Genomic DNA, 20,051 nt, shown 5'->3' with positions numbered 1-20,051 from the left:
GTGTGGTTACCCTTCCTTTTATTTTTTTCTTCCCTTTACTCTTTTACTGCTCTATTGTCTATGAATCCATGTCTTGGAAAATCCTTGTTTTGTAAAAAAGGGAGAAATGGAATATGTATACTAAACATGATTTTGTATGTATGTGGCTGAAATCTCTGTAGGTACACATATAAACTAAGCACAGTGGTTGTTTGGGGGGCGGGGACGGGATGTAGGAGACGGGGTGGGAGATTTTTCTTTTTTTATATATCCTTTTTTATGTTGTTATTAAATTTTCAACCATGGAAATATATTCCAGCCTATTTCCAATGTCCATTCCTGCAGTGCAGGGACCAGGCAGTTCCAAGCCCTCCTAGACTCCCTTGAGGCTGGGGATTGATCATAAGGTTCTGCCAAGTGGATACGCTTTTATGAGATGGAAAATGGAGGTGGGTGAACACCATCTTCCAGCTGTAGCTGTGGGCAAGCAAAGTCAAGGGTGTTGAGAGGGGATGTTAGTGCAGGTGGCAAAGGTGGACACTCTGTTCCAGGGCCCAGTCCCCAGATTCCTGCTATGAGGCAGTTATAGTGGTAACAATTACCTCCTGATCTTGCTTGCTGATACCCGGATCACAGCTACAGCGTAATTTTTTTGTTTTGTTTTGACCTCAATAGCTCCAGGAGCAGCCTCCTGGCTCCCTGAATTCCTGCTTAAGGCAAAGGTTGTAGCTCCCCTGGCAGGTGGGTATTAGATGTTGCTGGAGGATTCTGGAAGTCATTCCTGGATTATCCACTAGAAGTTCACTCTCCTCATCCTTCCAAAAGATTCTATGAGCATCCAATTTCTCACTATTCCATCCTGCTTAAAATACCTACCGTGGTTTCTATTTCCTATAACAGAATTGAAATGAAACACAAAATTACACATTAAAAATTAAATAAAAAATAAAAGTCATCACTAAATAAAAATCCTCAAAAAACGTTTCCTGAGGTGTGTGCCACCAACAGGGCTTGGTTTATATATTAAAAAAAAATTCTTACTATCTTGGTAAATCATCAACTATTTAATGGGTACCTACTGGCTTAATAGATGTGGTAATTTAACACTTCAATTGGAGATAAATGTGAGTATGTATGTGAGAAGTTGTGTGTGTGTGTGTGTGTATAAAGAGATAAGACACAACTGGTGTTTCCAATAAAATCCTAGGAGAAGACAAATTGAAATATTTCTTCATCTCTGTTTTTATTTAACTCAAAATAGCTAACAATGAAACATTTAAAAAATATCTCCCAACACTTGAGCATTCAGTTATTTTCGGTTCATGACACTTGATTATTTAGTCCTTGCGTGTTTCCAGCATGAAGTCACATAGCTATCATAAATGTATCTCTAAAAGTCTGCAGCAGGCTTGAAACATATATATATATATATATATATATATACGTTATATATATATGTGTGTGTATATATATATATATATATATACACACACACACACACACACACACACACATATATATCCTAACCAAAAACCATGATTCAGTTATTGGTCTTGAATCCAAATATTTTTCTCCCACAAAGCAGCTTAGTAAAATTAATAACCATAAATAGGCTAGCTATGAGTTTTCAATGAAATGCCTGAATAGAGCACATACATTGTTTGCATATATGTTTTTATCCTCGTACTCCTCAAAATACGAACTTGTGTGAGATGTAGAGTGGCGTTAGATGATACACACATTTAACTTACATAAATTCCATAGAGGAGGTAACAAGGAAACAATAAGGAAAATAACAATTAATCTGGTGGCAATTCTACTCATTTAATGAACGAGTAAACCTCGATGAGTGCTGAAGAACCGCGAGGAAATCAAAATGAGGCTTGTCACTCTGGTGTCTCCTCAGGCAAGTCAGTTCACCATCTGTCTCTCGGAAAGCAAGCATCTTCCAGGGCTAAGTACAATTCTAGTGTGGAAAGGTATGTGGTTTTATACAAAAGTGTCCCAAACAAACACCAACTCCCATTGGTCTTCAACAGAAGAAACAGTCATTTCTTCCAACATTGGCAGAAAACCTGGATGTGTTGGATGTACAGAGTTTACTGATGGCGCCTTTCTGAAGGGCAGTCGAGGATGATCTCGATGTTCCATTTTATTTTAGGTACTGACCCCAGAAGCTAATTCCTAGGTAAGATGCAACCCTACTGCAATGTAAATAGAAATGACGTGGTTTTTTAAAAATGCCCTAACATTGACAGTGAAATATAATTTCCAGTTTAGTTCCATCCTCACATTTAGCACAGCATGTTTCTGTGATACTCTCCCGGTGCGGGCACTTCAGAATACACGTATCGCTGACTGAGAAAATCTCATGATGAAAAGATTAGTGTGTCACGACATCTGAACAACAACGACAAAAAGTTACCAAAGTAGATGAGTCTCTGTATGTTTCAGGATAAGATGTTCAGTTAGCAAGTGGTGCAACGAAAGCAGAGAGTACCTTCGTTTTGTTACGCTCGGTGCTCACAGGGACATTCTACAACCTTCTCACCAGGTTCGAAATTGGCAGCTACCTTCTCCTTCTCAAATGCTCGGCCTTAACCTCAGCACCGCCCGGGGTTCAGTTTCTATTTTTAAAAGCACCATTCTAATGGAAATGTCCCTGCCCTGAATTAAGCTGGGACTGTGAATTTTACCACTAGCTAGAGCTGTTATGTCATAGAGTTTAGGTTAATTTGGTAGGTATCGATTTCCGTGAGACCTGCTTCAGCTCCTTCCAGCCATGTAGGATTTCTACCTGGGCTGCAGATGAGGGTAAAATATCCCGTGGAGAACTCCTTCAATAACCACATTTGGAAAATCTGAAAAACAAAAGGAACACAGCTTTTCTTAAGCACATCAGCGAAATACAAAATACAATTGCATTTGGTAGAATTTAACGAGGTGAGGCCCACGGTAACTTAGGGATCCGCACCACCTTGTTTAGGATGCGTTATCTGTCACGGTGCCTTGGCCTAAAGCCACTTTAGTGCAGGGCCAGGCGCTGCAGGAATGCACGGCCAGATTTGTAGCTTATTGATTTAAGGGATGTTCTAATGGTTAATGCTGCTAGGCCCCAGCTCTTTATCTGAATGTTTTCTCACAAGGAAGATGGATTACACTGGCAATTCAATTTCTAACAAAATCTCAATATACTTGAAGGAATTCCAAGATTTCTACAGGGAATACTCGGCTGCAGTTTTTCCATTGTGGTTTACAGGAGCGTTTAGTCCAAGTTGTCTCGAGGATGATCGTGCTGTTACGTGAGCTTCCAAGGAGCAGTAACATTGGGGGGCCGTCTTCAAAGCTTAAAAGGGCACATTTCCGACAAAAACCATCTTGTCAAACTTGAAAAACCAGCCATGTTTTTAGAGGAGATACAAAGGAAACCCAGAGGTGTATGGATGTGGAACCACAAGCCAGTGATCGGAGCAGGGAGAATACGAATGGTAAGCTGCACAGGGGGACCTATCCATCACACGGCTCAGAGGTTCAATTTCTAAACTTCAAGCTGCACATGATTATACCCAGGATCTATGCTAAGCCACCCACTTTAAATAATACAGTTATTATGTGAGGAAATTAGCTGGTCCAATACTTTAAGACAAAAACGTTCTTACAAACACTGTTCACGTAGTAATCCAACCTCTAGAGAGTTCCTACCCTGTAAAAGCACTCGCAAGGCAGGGCAGAAATGTTCTCGGAGGAGTGGACTGGGCAGATGAGCTAGCCATGTGGCACGTCTGTGGCAGGAGGGACCCTGGAAGGATCAAAGACTGAAATGGGGGCCAGGGTGGAAAAGGGAATGAGGGATGCCTGGGTGGCTCAGTCGGTTAAGCAGGTTAAGCGTCTGACTCCTGATTTCCGCTCAGGTCATGATCTCATGGTTTGTGGGTTCGAGCCTCACATTGTGCTGCTCAATGCTGTCAACACAGAGCCTGCTTCGGATCCTCTGTCCCCCTCCCTCCCTCACGCGGTCTCTCTCTTTCCCTCTCTCTCTCAAAAATAAATAATCCTTAAAAAAGAAACAAAAAAGAAGAAAAGGGAATGAGGGAGAGGCCTGGGGGCAGGAAGGCCAACTCAAGCACAGGAACTGGTTTCATCTGAAAAGCAACGGGAAGCTCCTGAAGGAATTTAAGCAGAGGGAGAAGGAAATGAATTGTGTTTTGCAAAGATGACCCTGGCTGCCATTGAGAGTAGACAGGAACACGGTCAAAGAGGTGACGAGTTCCACATGACTAGCGAGGGACTTCATAATAGTACCTACCTGATAGGCTGTAGTAGAAACTGGTGGGAGAAACAAAGCACTTGAACCCGACCTGGGCACACGATGAAGTACCAGCTACCATCAGTACCAAGTGCTGTCTAATTACCCGGGATCTAAGTAAATAGCAGTCCCTGCCCATGCCACAGAACTTCTACGCTAGTCAGGGAGGCAAGCAAATGAATACACAGACAAAAGAGGTTTTAAGAATATCTCCAAGGGGTGCCTGGGTGGCTCAGTCGGCTAAGCATTCGGCTCTTGATCTTGGCTCAGGTCATGATCTCATGGTTTGTGAGATCTAGCCCTGCGTCTGGCTCTGTGCTGACAGAGTACAGCCTGCTTGGGATTCTCGCTCTCTCTTTCTGTTCCTCCCCTGCTTGTGCTCTCTTTCTCTCAAAATAAATAAACTAACTTAAAAAAAAAAAATGTCTCCAGTACATGAGCATTCATTCAATCACCTTTGGGCGATGACACTTGATGTCTTACTGTTTGCTCTTATCCAACATGAAGTTAACATAATTTTCCATAAAACATATCTTTCATAATCTGCAACAGAACTTAAGCCTATATATGTTGATCTCAATCAGAAACCATGATTTTGCTAAGTGCATTTTAGTTCTAAAAGTTTTTCTCCCTCACAGAGGTATACTGAAACCAAGAGCCATAAACGGAAATATTGATCAATTTTCTTAAAAAATTTTTAAAAAATTCTTTATTTTTGAAAGAGACAGAGAAACAGAATACAAGTGGGGAAGAAACAAAGAGAGGAAGACCCAGAATCTGAAGCAGGCTCCAGGCTCTGAGCTGTCAGCACAGAGCCTGATGCAGGACTCAAACTCATGGACCGTGAGATCATGACCTGAGCCAAAGTCAGATGCTTAACAGAATGAGCCAGGTAGGCGCCCCATAATGATCAATTTTTAATTAGATGCCCAAACAGCATATATGAACATGCATTGTTAGCATATAGGCATTTATCTTTTACTGCCCAAAATATAAAAGTCTATTTGAAGGTTAGTGATTTACATCATCAGCATATTTCGTATGGATTTAAGTAAATAAGCTTGGCAAAAAGAACAATACCATGTATTACTCAGAGAAATTCTGCACCACCTGGACAGGTCCAGCAGTGGCTTAAAGGCAAAGGGGGAAAATGAAACGGCACGGGGCTTGAGGGCAACAGGATGGGAAGGTGAGGAAAGACCTCTGTGAGCAGGTGCCGTGTGAATGAGGGTACAGCAGCCAGCTGTCCTCACAGGTGCCAGGGCGCACACCTTGTCTGGGTGAAGGGCATTCCCAGCAGAGGGAACAGCACAGGTCAAGGTGCTGTATTTACTGTCCAGCGAGTGGTGAGCATTTGCTAGATGCTGGAGATTAGCAGGTAAACACGACAGAGAAAAAGAAGGGAACAAAGTATGCGATCACTACTATAAAGGAAGCAAACGGGCAGGACGCTAATCGAAGTGAATGGAACAGTGGGGTTTTTTTTATTCAAAAAATTTCAGTATTTATTTATTTTTTTAATTTTTTTTTTCAACAATTATTTATTTTTGGGACAGAGAGAGACAGAGCATGAATGGGCGAGGGGCAGAGAGAGAGGGAGACACAGAATTGGAAACAGGCTCCAGGCTCTGAGCCATCAGCCCAGAGCCCGACGCGGGGCTCGAACTCACGGACCGCGAGATCGTGACCTGGCTGAAGTCGGACGCTTAACCGACTGCGCCACCCAGGCGCCCCTACAGTATTTATTTTTGAGAGAGAGAGAGAGAGAGAGAGAGAGAGAGACAGAGCATGAGCATGAGCATGAGCATGAGCAGGAAAGGGCAGAGAGAGAGGGAGACACAGATCTGAAGCAGGCTCCAGGCTCCGAGCTGTCAGCACAGAACCCGATGCGGGGCTCGAACCCACAAACCGTGAGATCATGACCTGAACCAAAGTCGGACGCTTAACTGACTGAGTCACCCAGGGGCCCCTGGGTGTATTTTTTAAATGTGTATTTTTTAAACACAGAAGCAAATGCTAGAGAAAAGTGATTAAGTATTCCTTACTGAAAAGGATTTTATAGGAAAAATACTATGAGACTATACTCTTATATAGCAAAGGAAGCTCCCTCTGATCAGGGTGTTAAGAATGGACCCTCGCCAGAGCCGGGCTGTGTCCTGCCAGCCTTCTTTGAACTGACAGCTAAATCAGGGATCTCAGTGCATGGACTGCGGCTACAGAACGGTCCTTTCTCTCTTGCTGGTGATAAGGTTTTATTGTCAGAATGCAGGAATGGTTTCAACAGATAATTTATCTACTGCTGTTTAGCTGCCATGCTATTTAGTTACTCTCAGAAACAAAGGCTGAAAATTCACTCTGTGCACAGAGCACACAAGAAGAAATCAGGCACCAGGGGTCTGCCCATCAACTATGGAGACTGGGCAAGTCAGGGACCTCCTTGAGCCCCGATTCTCTCATTAACCAGTGATGATACCTGCCCTGCCTAGTTCATAAGGCTGTTAAAAAAATGCAATGAGATAATGTCTGAGAATGTACTCACAAAGAGCTGGACAAGGGAACATTTTGAGAGGGACTCTGAATAATTTAAATTTCTTGGCACAAAGAAAGGACCCAACTAAAATATTGATTATATTTATGCTTAAATTAATTCATTATATTTACGTATACATCTTCTAAAAATATACATCGCATCACCTAAGATGCCATAAATGAAATGGAAGTAGAGATACACATGTGATATATGCAGACAGCTTTTGGGAAAAAGCATTTAAATAAAAAAGAACCAGAGCCTTGGAATCAAACCTCAGCATCTGGATAAAAACATGCAGAGACCCAAATAACATCATCAAAAAAAAAAAAAAAAATGAAAAGACGATAAATACCTTTCCTCCTTATTACTCTAATTCAAAATCGCCTGGTAAAGTAGAAAGAAAAATTACATTTCTTGCCGAAAGCCCTGCCCCAATTAAAATTCTGAATGTCTCTTACACCAAGAGCACTGTTTTATTGGCAGATTATTAAGCCCTGGACCAATGTCACTCTGTTAGACCTGTATTAAAAACGTGGTTTATGTGGTGCAGGGTCAGATCAGTAAAGAGCTGTTAGCAGATGACAGGTTTGATTACCGCTGGCTGCAGGCAAGACGTATGGATCCCTGAGGAACAGTAGCACCGGCTGGTGGGACAGTTTGCTGGAAAGGTCAAGAACAGGCATGTCAGCATCAGGGGACGACGGTAAACAGAAAACACTACAAACTAGCTTTGAGGGGATCAAACTGCTGTGTGGGGACATCTCAAGGTTTATGTATCTAACCGCGTGGGTGAAGGATAGCAAGCCGAGTTACAGGGAATAAACAAGCCGGGCGCTCACCTTCTAAACATTTCTTTGTGGAATCTGAAGCAGATCTACAATCTATACGATAAATCACTGCTGAAAAGCGTCGCTGTCGTCTTTTTTAAGCTCGTAGCACAATTATTGATAAAAGAGTATTCTTATTACTTGCACAATACAAAGCAGGGCTCCTATGGCTTCCCTCCTGGATATAACTGTTTACTTCTCTAACTTTCTATCAAATATTTATAATCTGAAAATCAATTTGCTAACAAACGTTTTCAAGAAGATCATGACTTGATACCCTTACACCAGGGTTAACTAAACATTTCACAAAACCACAGTCCTATTCCTGGTTTTATGTAAGTCTTGACTGGCCAGTATTAGTTCTTACCTTGATTCTTCAGATTCTGTCTCATCAAACGATCTAAAAATTTTTTTAAAAGAGGAGAAAAAAGACCATATAAGTTGGGTGACTGTTTATACCAACCAAGGAAAAAAAAAACCAGCCAGCAATCCTAGAGCTCTGAAATGGGAAACATTTTGAAAAGAAAGGGGTTTTCCAGAGTCACAGCACGACTGACGCCTCCTTCTAAGGAATCTTATGAGCACGATATTCTCGAATGTCAATCTTACTGACGATCACTTAAAAACCTGATGGCTTTACTTTCAGACTTGTATAAGGGAGAAACGATTTCACTCTGTCATTTCCCACATTTCTTCTTAAAAAACATCCCTCTATAAACCCCCACCTCATAGCAAGTACACGCAAGTCAGAACAGGGCACACTGACAACGCCTGCTATTTGGTGAGCAGTGTGTGTGTAATTCTCGCTCTGGGGTGAGTGGAAGGTGGCCCTGAGCAAACACTGCCAGTGAGGGGGTCTAGTGTCTGCAGCGTCTTGTCCCGCGGACGGCTGGGGTGTAACACGACTTTGGGTGTGGTCAGCTGGAATCTTGTAGTTTGAATGAATACAACCCTTTCCTCCGCTTGGGCTCCCAGAGACTTTGTGATGATGTGTTTCTCCGTAATGGATTTAATTGGTCAGGGGTGTTGCTAACTGCTTTCAGCAACAAGCTTCACGCACGTCAGGGGCCTGGAGCTGGGTGAGGAGCTTGTCTCAGAGTTAATTCTGCAGAAGAACACCTTCCCAAGTGCTGAGGGTATCCAATGTTTGGTTCCTTGGAAGACAAAGACGGGGGTCTGCAGCCCCTCAGGAAAAGGTTCTGCGAGAGAGGCAGCAGGGCAGCAGAGAGAGTTCACACAGGAAGGCCTGGGCTCTACCAACTACAAGGTGAGAGATTGTGGGAAAGATGCTTAATTCTGTGTCTCTACAATAAGGCAGTTGGGTAAAATCATCTTAAGGTCCTTCTCAGCTTTATGATTATGTGACTGTATGTGTATGGGGATATAGACCTAGCTGAAGTATCCACAAATAAATATATGAGTCTCTCAACAGGCTATCTAGGTTCATAACTCCCGTCTTGTAACATCACTCCATGAAGCAGCAGAACTTAAAAAGTCAATTCCTTAAGTCTAAAGCTGAGTTACTAAGCCTTGGTCATTTGGCCACAATATAGTGATGAGGGCTGATGAGGAATTCCTTTGACTACAGGCAGGGGGCGCGTGAGCGCTGTCCCGGCAGAGAAAAGGGGTGTGGCCAGGCTGGCCCTTTCCAGTACCAATGGGGTTATTGGTTAGGCCAACAAGTGACTGCAGAGTAGTTTCAAATACATGTCCAATGGGTGAACAACAATCCTTACCCACAACTCTCTGCCTTTGGTAGAGAGGGCAAGTGTCGCACATTTAGGAAATCAAGGAACAGCTTGGGGAGCTCTTCATTTTCTAAAATGACAGCCTGCAAAAGTAGAAAACAGAACGGAGAAAGTGAAATTTGCTAGGCGATCTATCCAACGAACTACTTCCAAACATCATGAGCACCCATCTACGTTCTTAGCAGTATCATTCTTCACACTCTGTTTGGGGAGTGGTCCCCATCTTCCCCACTAAGAATTCAGGAGCCATGCATGCTGTTCAGTGCCAGCAAATAGTCCATTTCATCTATTCTCTCACCCAGTCGGCATTTACAGAACATCTACTGCATGTTAGGTGCTGACAAGGGCGCAAGTCAGTGGGCGACCAGGCAGATGTAGTTCTTGCCTTCATGGAGGTTCCAATCAGAGTATTTTAAAAACCTGGGTATGTCAATAATACCGCTAAGATATGTACATCAAATTTTCCTTACTGAGTGATAAGGTGGTCTGGGCTGTGTGTGTGTCTATAAGAGATCGCTATTGTTTAGGAAATATTACATATGGCTTTGCTAACTGGAAGACTGAGACAAGATCCCTCAGCTCTCACCTCTTTGGGCATTAGGATTAAGTGACATTAATTGCTCTGTGGACAGCTCCACTTAAAGGGTCAGTAACAACTTTACCACTAAGTGTAAATCAGCATATATACTAAAAAAAAAAAAATCTATACTGTTCTTCCATTTAGGGAATGCTGCTAAAGACGTGGCATAATGGCAGAACCATGTCAGTTCTCGGCTATCCGAATTATGCAAGTGCAAGTAGAAATCTAATGGAGAACTAGAGAGTGCATTTTCATGGGTACCTATTTTTTACAAAGAGAACCATGGTGTGTGAACCGATTGCACATCTGCCCCTCCCTCCCGCACCTCTGTTTTTGTTTTTGTTTTCAAAGACCATGGAGAAAGCATCAAAGACTGTACAATAATCTCTGAAAGTAACAGAACTCTCTACAAGGGTCCTTTTCATATTGTATCACGGTTCTCCTCCCCACACCCCAATAAGCATGTGTGGTTTACAGGACAGTGAGAAGTGATGGTCAAGTATCACTCACACGGCTGATCAGGTACAGCTGTGCAGCGTGATGCATAAGGCTCCAATGACAAAAAGGCCAAATGATGTATATTTAAAATACCTAGCTCAACATAATCTGTTGCTTTTAGTCATAATTTACGCACCAAGTGGTTGTATTTCTAGCACAGTTTGCAGATAGTTGCCCAGTTCAGGACAAAGAAATGGAATGAACAATATAGGCTGACCCCTGCACTATGCTAGTGGCTCAACCTTCCTGCTGTTCAGTTGCTGGAGAAGACTCATCTGGAAAGCCAGCTCTGTTTTGGTCTCTTCCTATTCCTTACATAGCCGGCTATACCCACTGAGGCTTAAGGACAGTAAGTAAAGAAGCAGGAAAACAAAGCAATACACAAAATAGAAAAAAAAAATCCCTTTTCCAGGGGCATGCTTTCATTACTATTTCCACTGACCTTCACCTAAATTTTTATCTACTCAAGGAAATTTTGGGAGTGCCTCTAAGGTCATTATTTCAGTGCCTGGAACTCAAAGGCTGTAAAAATCATCATATATATGAAGCTCCCAGGAATGTTTGCCGTCAAGTTGCAGTGATCATTTCCTCGTTTCTAGATATCTGTTTAACAGGATGATACAATACCTATCTGAATAATAAAGCTTAATGCTGTAACAAATACAGAGCTGGTAACCCAGGCAATAGTTTTAATTATGTGTACAAGTGGTAGCTTTCAGATTAAAAAAAAAAATGGGGGGGTAACACTCTTATCTCCACCCCCACCTTTTAAAATAAATTAAATCAATAACAAGTGTGGGACACTTTTAATGACCTGAACTACTTAATTTCCAGGATCTTTAGACATGCCATCCATCACCGCAGTATGGAGGAAGACATCTCTTGAGTGTTCAGGGGGTTAGTTTGGTTTTATTAATGCAAGATTTAGGGAATTTTAACAAGGTGAATTGTTTATTTGCCTTGACAGATTGGCTTACAATGCACTGGCTACATCTACAGCATGATCATTAATGACAAAAGACAGGCAAAAAGCTGTTTACACTGCAACACCAGGACAGGAATTAATCCTGCTCAGCCTCCCCAAACAGAGTAACTACAAAGAGATGATCACATTTTTTTTTTTTAGGTAAGATATACTTGCAAAAAAAGGAACATCGAAAACTCCAGAAATTTGTGAGCATTTTTGTTAACTGTTCGCTGAAAATTCTCAAATAATATTTTTCATAAAAGTCACCAATGTGGATTTCAGGATTTACAGTTGTAAAGAAAGTAGCATTGGGGGAAGAGGGTGGGTCCGTTAAGCATTCAGTTACATGGTGGCAATACCTCCTAAACTCTGCTAAGGCTTGTAAGAAAATGATTAATACTTCAATCCAAACAGAGGTAGAGTGTAAAATGGTAGTTTACCTAATGTAATATAATACGTACAAGTGAAATGACTGTCATTAATTAGCGCGAAGATGCACAAGAGAAATTACATGAGTTTCAACTAGATTGTTCAGTTCATAAACACACGATCTCACTCTCTGAGAACCCCAGCAGTGATGTGGGGCCTCATGACTGTTCAATTACAACTTTTTCTATGAGAAGCTTTCACTGAAGAAGATCACTCCTTAAAACTGCACCCTGGAGCGTTCCACCTTCTTGGGACCTCCGTCAGGTCTAAATACCCAATTTTATTCAATAGGTAAATAAATACATATAAACCTATAATAAATAAAAAATATTCTATATAGGGGCGCCTGGGTGGCGCAGTCGGTTAAGCGTCCGACTTCAGCCAGGTCACGATCTCGCGGTCCATGGGTTCGAGCCCCGCGTCAGGCTCTGGGCTGATGGCTTGGAGCCTGGAGCCTGTTTCTGATTCTGTGTCTCCCTCTCTCTCTGCCCCTCCCCCGTTCATGCTCTGTCTCTCTCTGTCCCAAAAATAAATAAACGTTGAAAAAAAAAAAAAAAGAAAAAAATATTCTATATAAATATAAATAAATATAAAATAAATATATAGAAGTTACATTTTAGATATCAAATTAAATTTCCCCATTGCTATAGCTTGCTTAGTATGATTTTTTATTAATTTTCAATGTTTCGTCATTTCCATTTCTTAGAGAGGCACGATGGTGTGGTAGGACGTATGGAGCTTTAGGACAAGAACTGGGTTCCAACACCCCTTATTTTTCTACCTTATCAGCTTTATAAAATCCTGTGGCTACCTCACAGGATTAGTGTGAGGATAAGATGATGTGATGTCCCCAATAGTCTTTGGCACACCATGAGTCTTCGACAAAGGTTCATTGTTTCCTCAGAATGTCTTGTTATATCAATTCCCAACAACCTCTTTTATTGGTTTTAGAAGTTTGGATCACTGTCCATCTAGTGAGCCGGGGCTTCTTAACCCTCCATGATTCATGGATCCCTTTCAAAATTGGATCAAACCTGAGAATCTCGTTTGCTGCAAAATATGTATACATATATAACTGTGCTGACAGTGGCAGGGGGGTCATAGGCCCCTGACAGTCCAGCCAAGGACACCCGCTTTCAGTTCCCATATGACAGTAACGCTGCTGGGCACACTCTTCATTTGGCTGGGAGCCTGCAGCACTCACTGTTGGGCCTGTGCTGTAGGCCAGCTCCCCAAAGGACACACTGGCCCTCTTGTTCTAGTTTTCTGCCTCTTTGTCAATTGCAACCCCCACTGGGCTGTGTGCTGCCTTGCTATTAGAATTCATTAGTGCTTTCGGCTCTGGGCTGTGGTTGAAAATATTTATCTGGCAGTGGGGCTAACTTTCGGAAGGATTCTTTCTGGTGGTTCAAAATCTACTAGTGCATTGAATTTAGAAAGGAGTCCAGGGGTGCCTGGGTGGCTCAGTCGGTTAAGCGTCTGACTTCGGCTCAGGTCATGATCTCACGGTTCGTGGGTTTGAGCCCCGCGTTGGGCTCTGTGCTGACACCTCAGAGCCTGGAGCCTGCTTCGGATTCTGTGTCTCCCTCTCTCTCTGCTTCTCCCCCTGCTCATGCTCTGTCTGTCTCTGTCTCTCAAAAGTAAATAAACGTTAAAAATTTTAAAAAAAATTAGAAAGGAGTTCATACTCATGGCTTCTGTGTCTTTCATACGAAATTCGAGAATTTAGCAATCTGTAGTGTTGAGGGTTCACAAGGTTAGCAAAACATGGAGGAAAATATTGTTTAAACGCCCATCACTGCTGGGTCAGAGTACAACCGAGGAGACATGAGTCCCCTACATGTGTTACAAGAGGAGCATTTTGAACTGCTGTGCAGTGATGGCCCCAGACCCAGTGCTATTTAATCGATTAACTGATCACTGTGATGGTAGAGGTCTGACACTGGATCCGAGTTTGGACAGATGGCTGGACAACTCATTTATGCAGCAGGACAACACAATTCAAAAATGAATATGGCAAGTTAGAGAAGAACTTGGAAATAAATCCCATTAAATTCCATTTTACAGGTATAAGTAATGAATCAAATACCCCAAGGGGCAGAATTCACACCACAGATGTAAGACAAAGAGTAGGTGCTTGTATACAAGTGCTGTTGTCTCGAGTGGTAGGTCAGCAAAAAGAGTTGCTTCCTTCCAGAACTTTTATAAAACGAGCTAAGCAATCAATCCTCTTGCTCCCCTTAATGCAATATTATCTAGCACCCCCAAAATGAGAAATAAGAATAAATTTAGAAAGGTCTAGAGGTGAGCAATGAACATGAAGAAAAGGCTCAAAATCATTTCCAAAAGTGGTCACCCAATAGCAGGTACCAAGCACAGAATGATGTGTCGTTGGGCCAAGGAGTGTGGTCCTTCGATTAACTGTTTTTGTTTTTTTAAAGGAAGGTGGGGATGTTCAAAGCTGCTGGAATGAGAAGAAAGCACTGTGCAAACCAGCTGAGAAGGTACCTGTCTACATCTAATTGAAACCTGTGCAATAAAACAAGCAAAAGTGGCCCATGTGGGGGAAGAGCCTGCTATGTTAAGAGCTTCCAAACAGCCTGGGCTCTGAATGTCTTTTAGTTGCGCTTTGATACACATGCAGATTGTAGAAGCTGTAGGATTAACAGAAGAACGCATTGAAGAAATGTGCATGTAATTCATCACGTAGGAGCCATGCAGACTAAAACCCAGGTTATTATTAAGAGGTACACGGGAAACGGGGTAAAATCAAGAAATGGAACAAGTTTGTGCTATACTATGTATGTAATGGAGGGCTGTTGCTGTATCCAACTCGGATACGCATAAAAACTGGGAAATTGAGTGCAACTTGTAAGAAGCAAAAAATATTAATTATTATTCTTTACACAGTGTTACTCGCTTTCAGGATAATAAATAAATGACTTTGCATACAACAGGTTTCCTGCAGAAACCTCACTCTAAAAGAATGGGTGCCCAAAACAAAAAACAAAACCGAAAAAACCCCCAAACCAAAAACCTCATAGTCTACAAAAACATTTACAAAAAAATCGCCTGAATAGGGCAAAAAAAACAACAGCATTGCTACCAGCATCCCCCGCAAGCTCAATGTTTACTCCAAGAGAAATGTCTTTTTTATTGAAAAGGTGCAATTATCATCATGTAACACAAATCACAAAATCCCGATTTTTCTACCTTATCAGCTTTATAAAATCATGTTCCCAGAGGATACCATTGATTAGTTGCACATGTTCTTTCTGTGACATCCCAAATACTTAATTGTCAGTTATCTTTTCTTCTTCGGTAAGTAAAATGCAGTCACAAAATTACAGAGGGACCTGTTCTGCCTTAACCTTTGCTAGATGCCATCATGCAGTGGAAAACACTGGTAAAATATCACAGGATAACGCCATCCGACAAGGGAGACATATAAACACTGTAATGATTTCCCACGAGTTTCCATTTTAGAAAATTGTCACTAAGGCGAGCATAAACGGTGACACATCTCCACCGAGGACACGGCGAAATCGAACGCTGGCATTCTAGTTAGGTCCAAACCTACCCAGCAGCCAATTATAACAGGAACGGAACATCTTGTTGAAAACTTGGACAAGACCACTTTGCTAACCTTCCGAGATCGCTGCACAAAGCTGCACTGTTTTCACTGATTTGATCCTTTTATTCTCTCCTCAAAACGTTAAAAAAAAAAAAAATTTCTTCCCTATCGTCGGTCAAGGTTTGTTACAAACTGCAGGGAACCTCTCTTGTCACAACAGCCAGGATGCTGAACTAAGTCGGGAGGTTTTCAGGAGTCTTTAAAGCCCTGTTCCTCCTCCATCTGGTTTGGCTGGAAATGTCCGTTTGTTGGGGTGACAAAGTTCATGACAGGTTTTCCTCTCCTTGCCAGGAAAGATGCTTCATACCAGACCTGCCTCAGAGGTGCAGCTAAGAACAGAGAGGGAGAAAAATCAATGCCTCCTCACTGCAGTAAGCGGGCTGCAGTGTCACTGTCCTCTGGGACCGAAGCTACCAGTGCACAGAGGCTCTGCAGTCCTCAGGCTTCTGCTCACCTGCACCCCAGCAACTGCTCAGAATTTCAAAATTGAGTCATAGTAAGCTTATCAAAGGAATAAATACTTACTATTGTTTAATGTTTATGTATTTTTTTGAGAGACAGCGAGCAGAGGAGGGGCAGAGAGAGAGGAGGACAGGGGATCCCAAGCAGGTTCTGAGCTGACATCAGAGAGCCTAGGCCGATGCGGGGCTCGAGCCCACGAACCATGAGATCATGACCTGAGCCGAAGTTGGATGCTCAACCGACTGAGCCACCCAGGCGCCCCTCAAAGGAACACTTTTAAAAAGTCAGATGACCACCTAAAAAAAAAAAAAATCAGATGTGTGTCTGAAGAGCCCAGTGTTGCCACGTATCCTTCATTTTGTGTGTGACACCATTCCCAACATGCACCTAACTCTGTGTCTGGAAAAAACTGCACTGTTCACAGAATTCAAAGAGACAAGTGCTATGGTTTCACAGGGCTTTACAGACTATCTTGGAAGAAATCTGAGGACCTTGAAAGCTGAATGCCACAAGAACCTATTTAAAATGGTAAAGAAAAAAAAATATGTGAAAAGAAATAATGTAATTTGGCTTACGAAAGATCTTAGAGAAGAAATACCATTTTATAGCTAAAAAGACCAAACTCATCGTGGAACAACAGAAACTGAAACACCAAGCATCTTCAGAGCTATTTTAATATAAAAATTTATGTGCTGTGTACTTCTGGAATATTCATCAAACACCTACTGGGTACAACCACTGACACAATGGTTGGCCAAACAAACAGGGCATACAGTCTAGTGGGGAAAATGAATGGTGTTCAAACAATCCCAGTAATAAGTGTAGGATTACAAACGGAAACAAGTACTTTGAAGGAAGTGGCTAGCTGTTTTAAGTGTTAGTAACAAAGCATCCTTGTTAACCTATGGAGCAAAGGAACGCTTCCCTGGGAAGGTGATCCAGGAACTGGGAGAATGAGCTGATAGGGCAAAGGAGCGGGATATTTCAGACACACAGCATAGCATGCTCAAAGGGGGAAGCGTGGTCATATTAGAAAAACAGACACCAGTGTGGCTGTGTCTGAGAAAACAATGAAGCTGAGCTGGAGAGGCTGGAGGGGGGAGGGGGGGCTTCTGGGTCATGTCAAGGATTGTACTCTTTTTCTGTGGATTTTGGGGCCAGTGAGCAGTGTTACCTGTGTGAGTGGTAGGTGGGGTATCCGGGTACACATGATATGATCTGAATGGTATGGTGACTATAAATGGTGACAGCAATAGTGCCCCTCAGATCCAGCAAATAAATCCTTTCTCTGGTTGTCTCTAAATTCCTTATTTTATTTTATTTTATTTTATTTTATTTTATTTTATTTTATTTTATTTTATTTTGAGTGAGAGAGCATGCACGCATGAGCAGGGGAGGGGCAGAGAGAGGGGGAGAGAGAATCTCAAGAGGCTCCACACCCAGCTGGGAGCCCAACTCGGGGCTTGATCCCACGACCCTGAGATCATGACCTACACCAAAATCAAGAGTCAGATGCTTATCCAATGGAGCAACCCAGGTGCCCCTCTAAACCACTTCTTAATCAAGCCACTGAGTTCATGGTAACAACTGTATTTTCATTTCTACTGGTTCTTTTCTAAATCTACCTGGCCTATTTTTCTTTGATGCTTGATCTTTTCCTATGCCTTCAATTATTTTAACACATCTTCATTTTTGGTTTTCATTAAATTTCCTTTACTTAAAATTCTTGGGGTTTAATCCTGTTGTTTTGTGTCTGTTGACTCTCACTCATAGCTATTTATTTTCTTCTGTGTTTTGTAGTTTTGATTCATAAGCTCATCATCAGCAGGGCATATCTGCGGGACAGTTCAGGTCAGGTTCAGGTATGACCTTTCTGTGTGATTTTGTTTCTGTTCCTAGGAAGCATAACCCTGGCAGGGATCCCTAGGATACAATCAGCTTTCAGCCAATGATTATGTTAACTTTTCAGATTGGAACTTACGAGACCCTGCGGAAACTGAAAAATATAAACCTGAAACTCTCATAAAACCTGGTTAGGAAGCATTAGGAAAACTGTCCATGTTCATTATGGTTTTCCTAGGTCAGTGGTCTCTAAAGTAGGCTAGAGGCATGTGGGAAATTCAGCAAGATCACCACGATTCAGGAAAACAGATATTAGAATTTCTTTTTATTTTGGGGCCTGGGTGCCTCAGTCAGTTAAGCATCTGATTCTTGATTTCGGCTCAGGTCATGATCTTATGGTTCGTGAGTTCGATCCCCGGGTTGGACTTTGCACTGGTGGTACAGAGCATGCTTGGGATTCTCTGTCTCTCCCTCTCTCTGCCCCTCCCCTGCTTGCATTCTCTCTCTCTCAAAATAAATAATAGACTTTTTAAATTTTTAAATTAAAAAAATAAATCTATTCTTTCTAATAAAAAAATGTTTATTTATTTATTTTGAGAGAGAGAGAGAGAGAGAGAAAGTATGAGCAGGGGAGGGGCAGAGAGAGGGAGACAGAGAATCTAGAGCAGACTCCACACAAACAGTACAGAGCCTGACACGGGGCTCGAACCCACGAACTGTGGGCCAAAACCAAGAGTCGGATGCTTAACCAATTAAGCCACCCAGGCGCCCCTATCCTTCCTAATTGTTAATGTATGGATTTATACAGGAGCACAGTTATATAAGTTATTACTAAATGTGCATATATTCGAATGTTTTGCTCAAACATTTTTCATGATAAGGATCTTGGGCCAGTAGACTCTGCCGTTGACAACAGAGCACAATAGAGCTGGTAAGATCTGGTGAGACTCAATCTATCCAGACAACACTTGTGAAACAGTCTACTTAGCTTAGTTTATCCTTTTACTAAGAGAGTAGCTCCATTACCGGAAATGCCCTTCCTGCCTCTTTTCAAAAGGCCAACGCCTACCTCCAAGTCTCTGCTCAAGCATTATTTCCCTTAAGAAACTTTCCCCAAACCTTCAGTATGGGCTAAATTCTTTGTGAAAGAAACAAAAACAAACAAACCAGAATCATTTCATGTGCTGTGAGGATTAAGAGTGGACTGAGTCATACTAACTTTCCAGAATTTTGACCTATCAAATATGGACATTTTCACAGTGGTTTAAAACTACAATAATATTTACTTAATGCCTACTTTGTGCCAAGCCCCTCATCTTAGTTAATTTTCACAATACTGTGAGACACCATCATCATGCAAATTCTACACAGGAAAGATTTGGGGCTTGGAAAGGCTAAATCACCTGTGCGAGGTTTCTCAGAGGGTAGGGGGCAGTCAGGATCAGAAGCCAGGTCCCTCCAGCTTGAAAACTACTGGGCCAAGTGATGTCTCCATTTGGTCATTCACTCATTCCATAAGTATTTACTGACATGTATTGTACTGTGCTACAAGTTTAGCTCTTTTCTTAGTGAAATTAATTGGAATCCTGATTTTTCCCAAAATATATTTCCCGCTGTATTTATACATTTAATTGACCCCGTTGACAAATGTAAAGGAGACACTGAAACTGACTCTCTTAAAATACATTCCTGATTTTCCTTGGATTTTAAATTTATCTTAACATCTCGACTAATTCTTACATCTTACTATTCTTCTTACAGAAGAAGAAAGGCAATAAATTCCATTAATCTCTGCCCTATATTAAAAAAAAAACAACAAAAATAAAACCACAAACACCTGAAAAAACAAAAGCATAATCCAAAAAAAATCTGGCCTCATAACACTTCAAAACCTATTTGACAATCTCTGACCAACTCAATTCCTTTTTGACTGGGAAGAATACTTTAAAGCCACATTTTATACACTTTTGATCTGTTCCAATGACCTAATTATATGTTGAATAACAATGTGACTCAATTACAGATTATAGATAACACCAGCATTTGTGAGGCATTTCCCTGATGATCCAATAAAAACAAATCAAAACAAACAACCAAATGAAACAAATTCTAAAAGCAATCATAAACTGACTGCTTACCTGTAAGGCAAAAGTAAGACCATGGGATGAACATTTGAATAAAACTTATTACAAAGCACACCAAACCTGATTTGGTAATTCAAATAATGGGGGCTGGGGGGGGGGTAAGAC

At 41.7% G+C, this 20,051-nt stretch overlaps 1 protein-coding gene across 1 annotated transcript in view; it reads right to left on the bottom strand.

The window, feature by feature from the left end:
- Window positions 1–1,471: 1,471 nt before the first annotated feature.
- SNX24 (sorting nexin 24) overlaps window positions 1,472–20,051 on the bottom strand; it is a 159,720-nt gene continuing 141,140 nt past the window's right edge. Inside the window, exons 4-7 of the mRNA XM_047083835.1 lie at window positions 9,379–9,473; window positions 8,010–8,042; window positions 7,411–7,475; window positions 1,472–2,840 (exon numbers count right to left, since the gene is read on the bottom strand). Of these exons, the coding sequence (XP_046939791.1) occupies window positions 2,773–2,840; window positions 7,411–7,475; window positions 8,010–8,042; window positions 9,379–9,473 (261 nt within the window). The 3' untranslated portion in view covers window positions 1,472–2,772. The remainder of the gene's footprint in view (window positions 2,841–7,410; window positions 7,476–8,009; window positions 8,043–9,378; window positions 9,474–20,051) is intronic.

This window comes from Lynx rufus, unplaced genomic scaffold (assembly GCF_022079265.1).
Source record: "Lynx rufus isolate CCGP_SWC_20201006 ecotype Redwood Valley unplaced genomic scaffold, mLynRuf1.p SCAF_1, whole genome shotgun sequence".
NCBI classification, from domain to species: Eukaryota; Metazoa; Chordata; class Mammalia; order Carnivora; family Felidae; genus Lynx; species Lynx rufus.
This window is presented reverse-complemented; position numbering and strand designations above follow the sequence as displayed.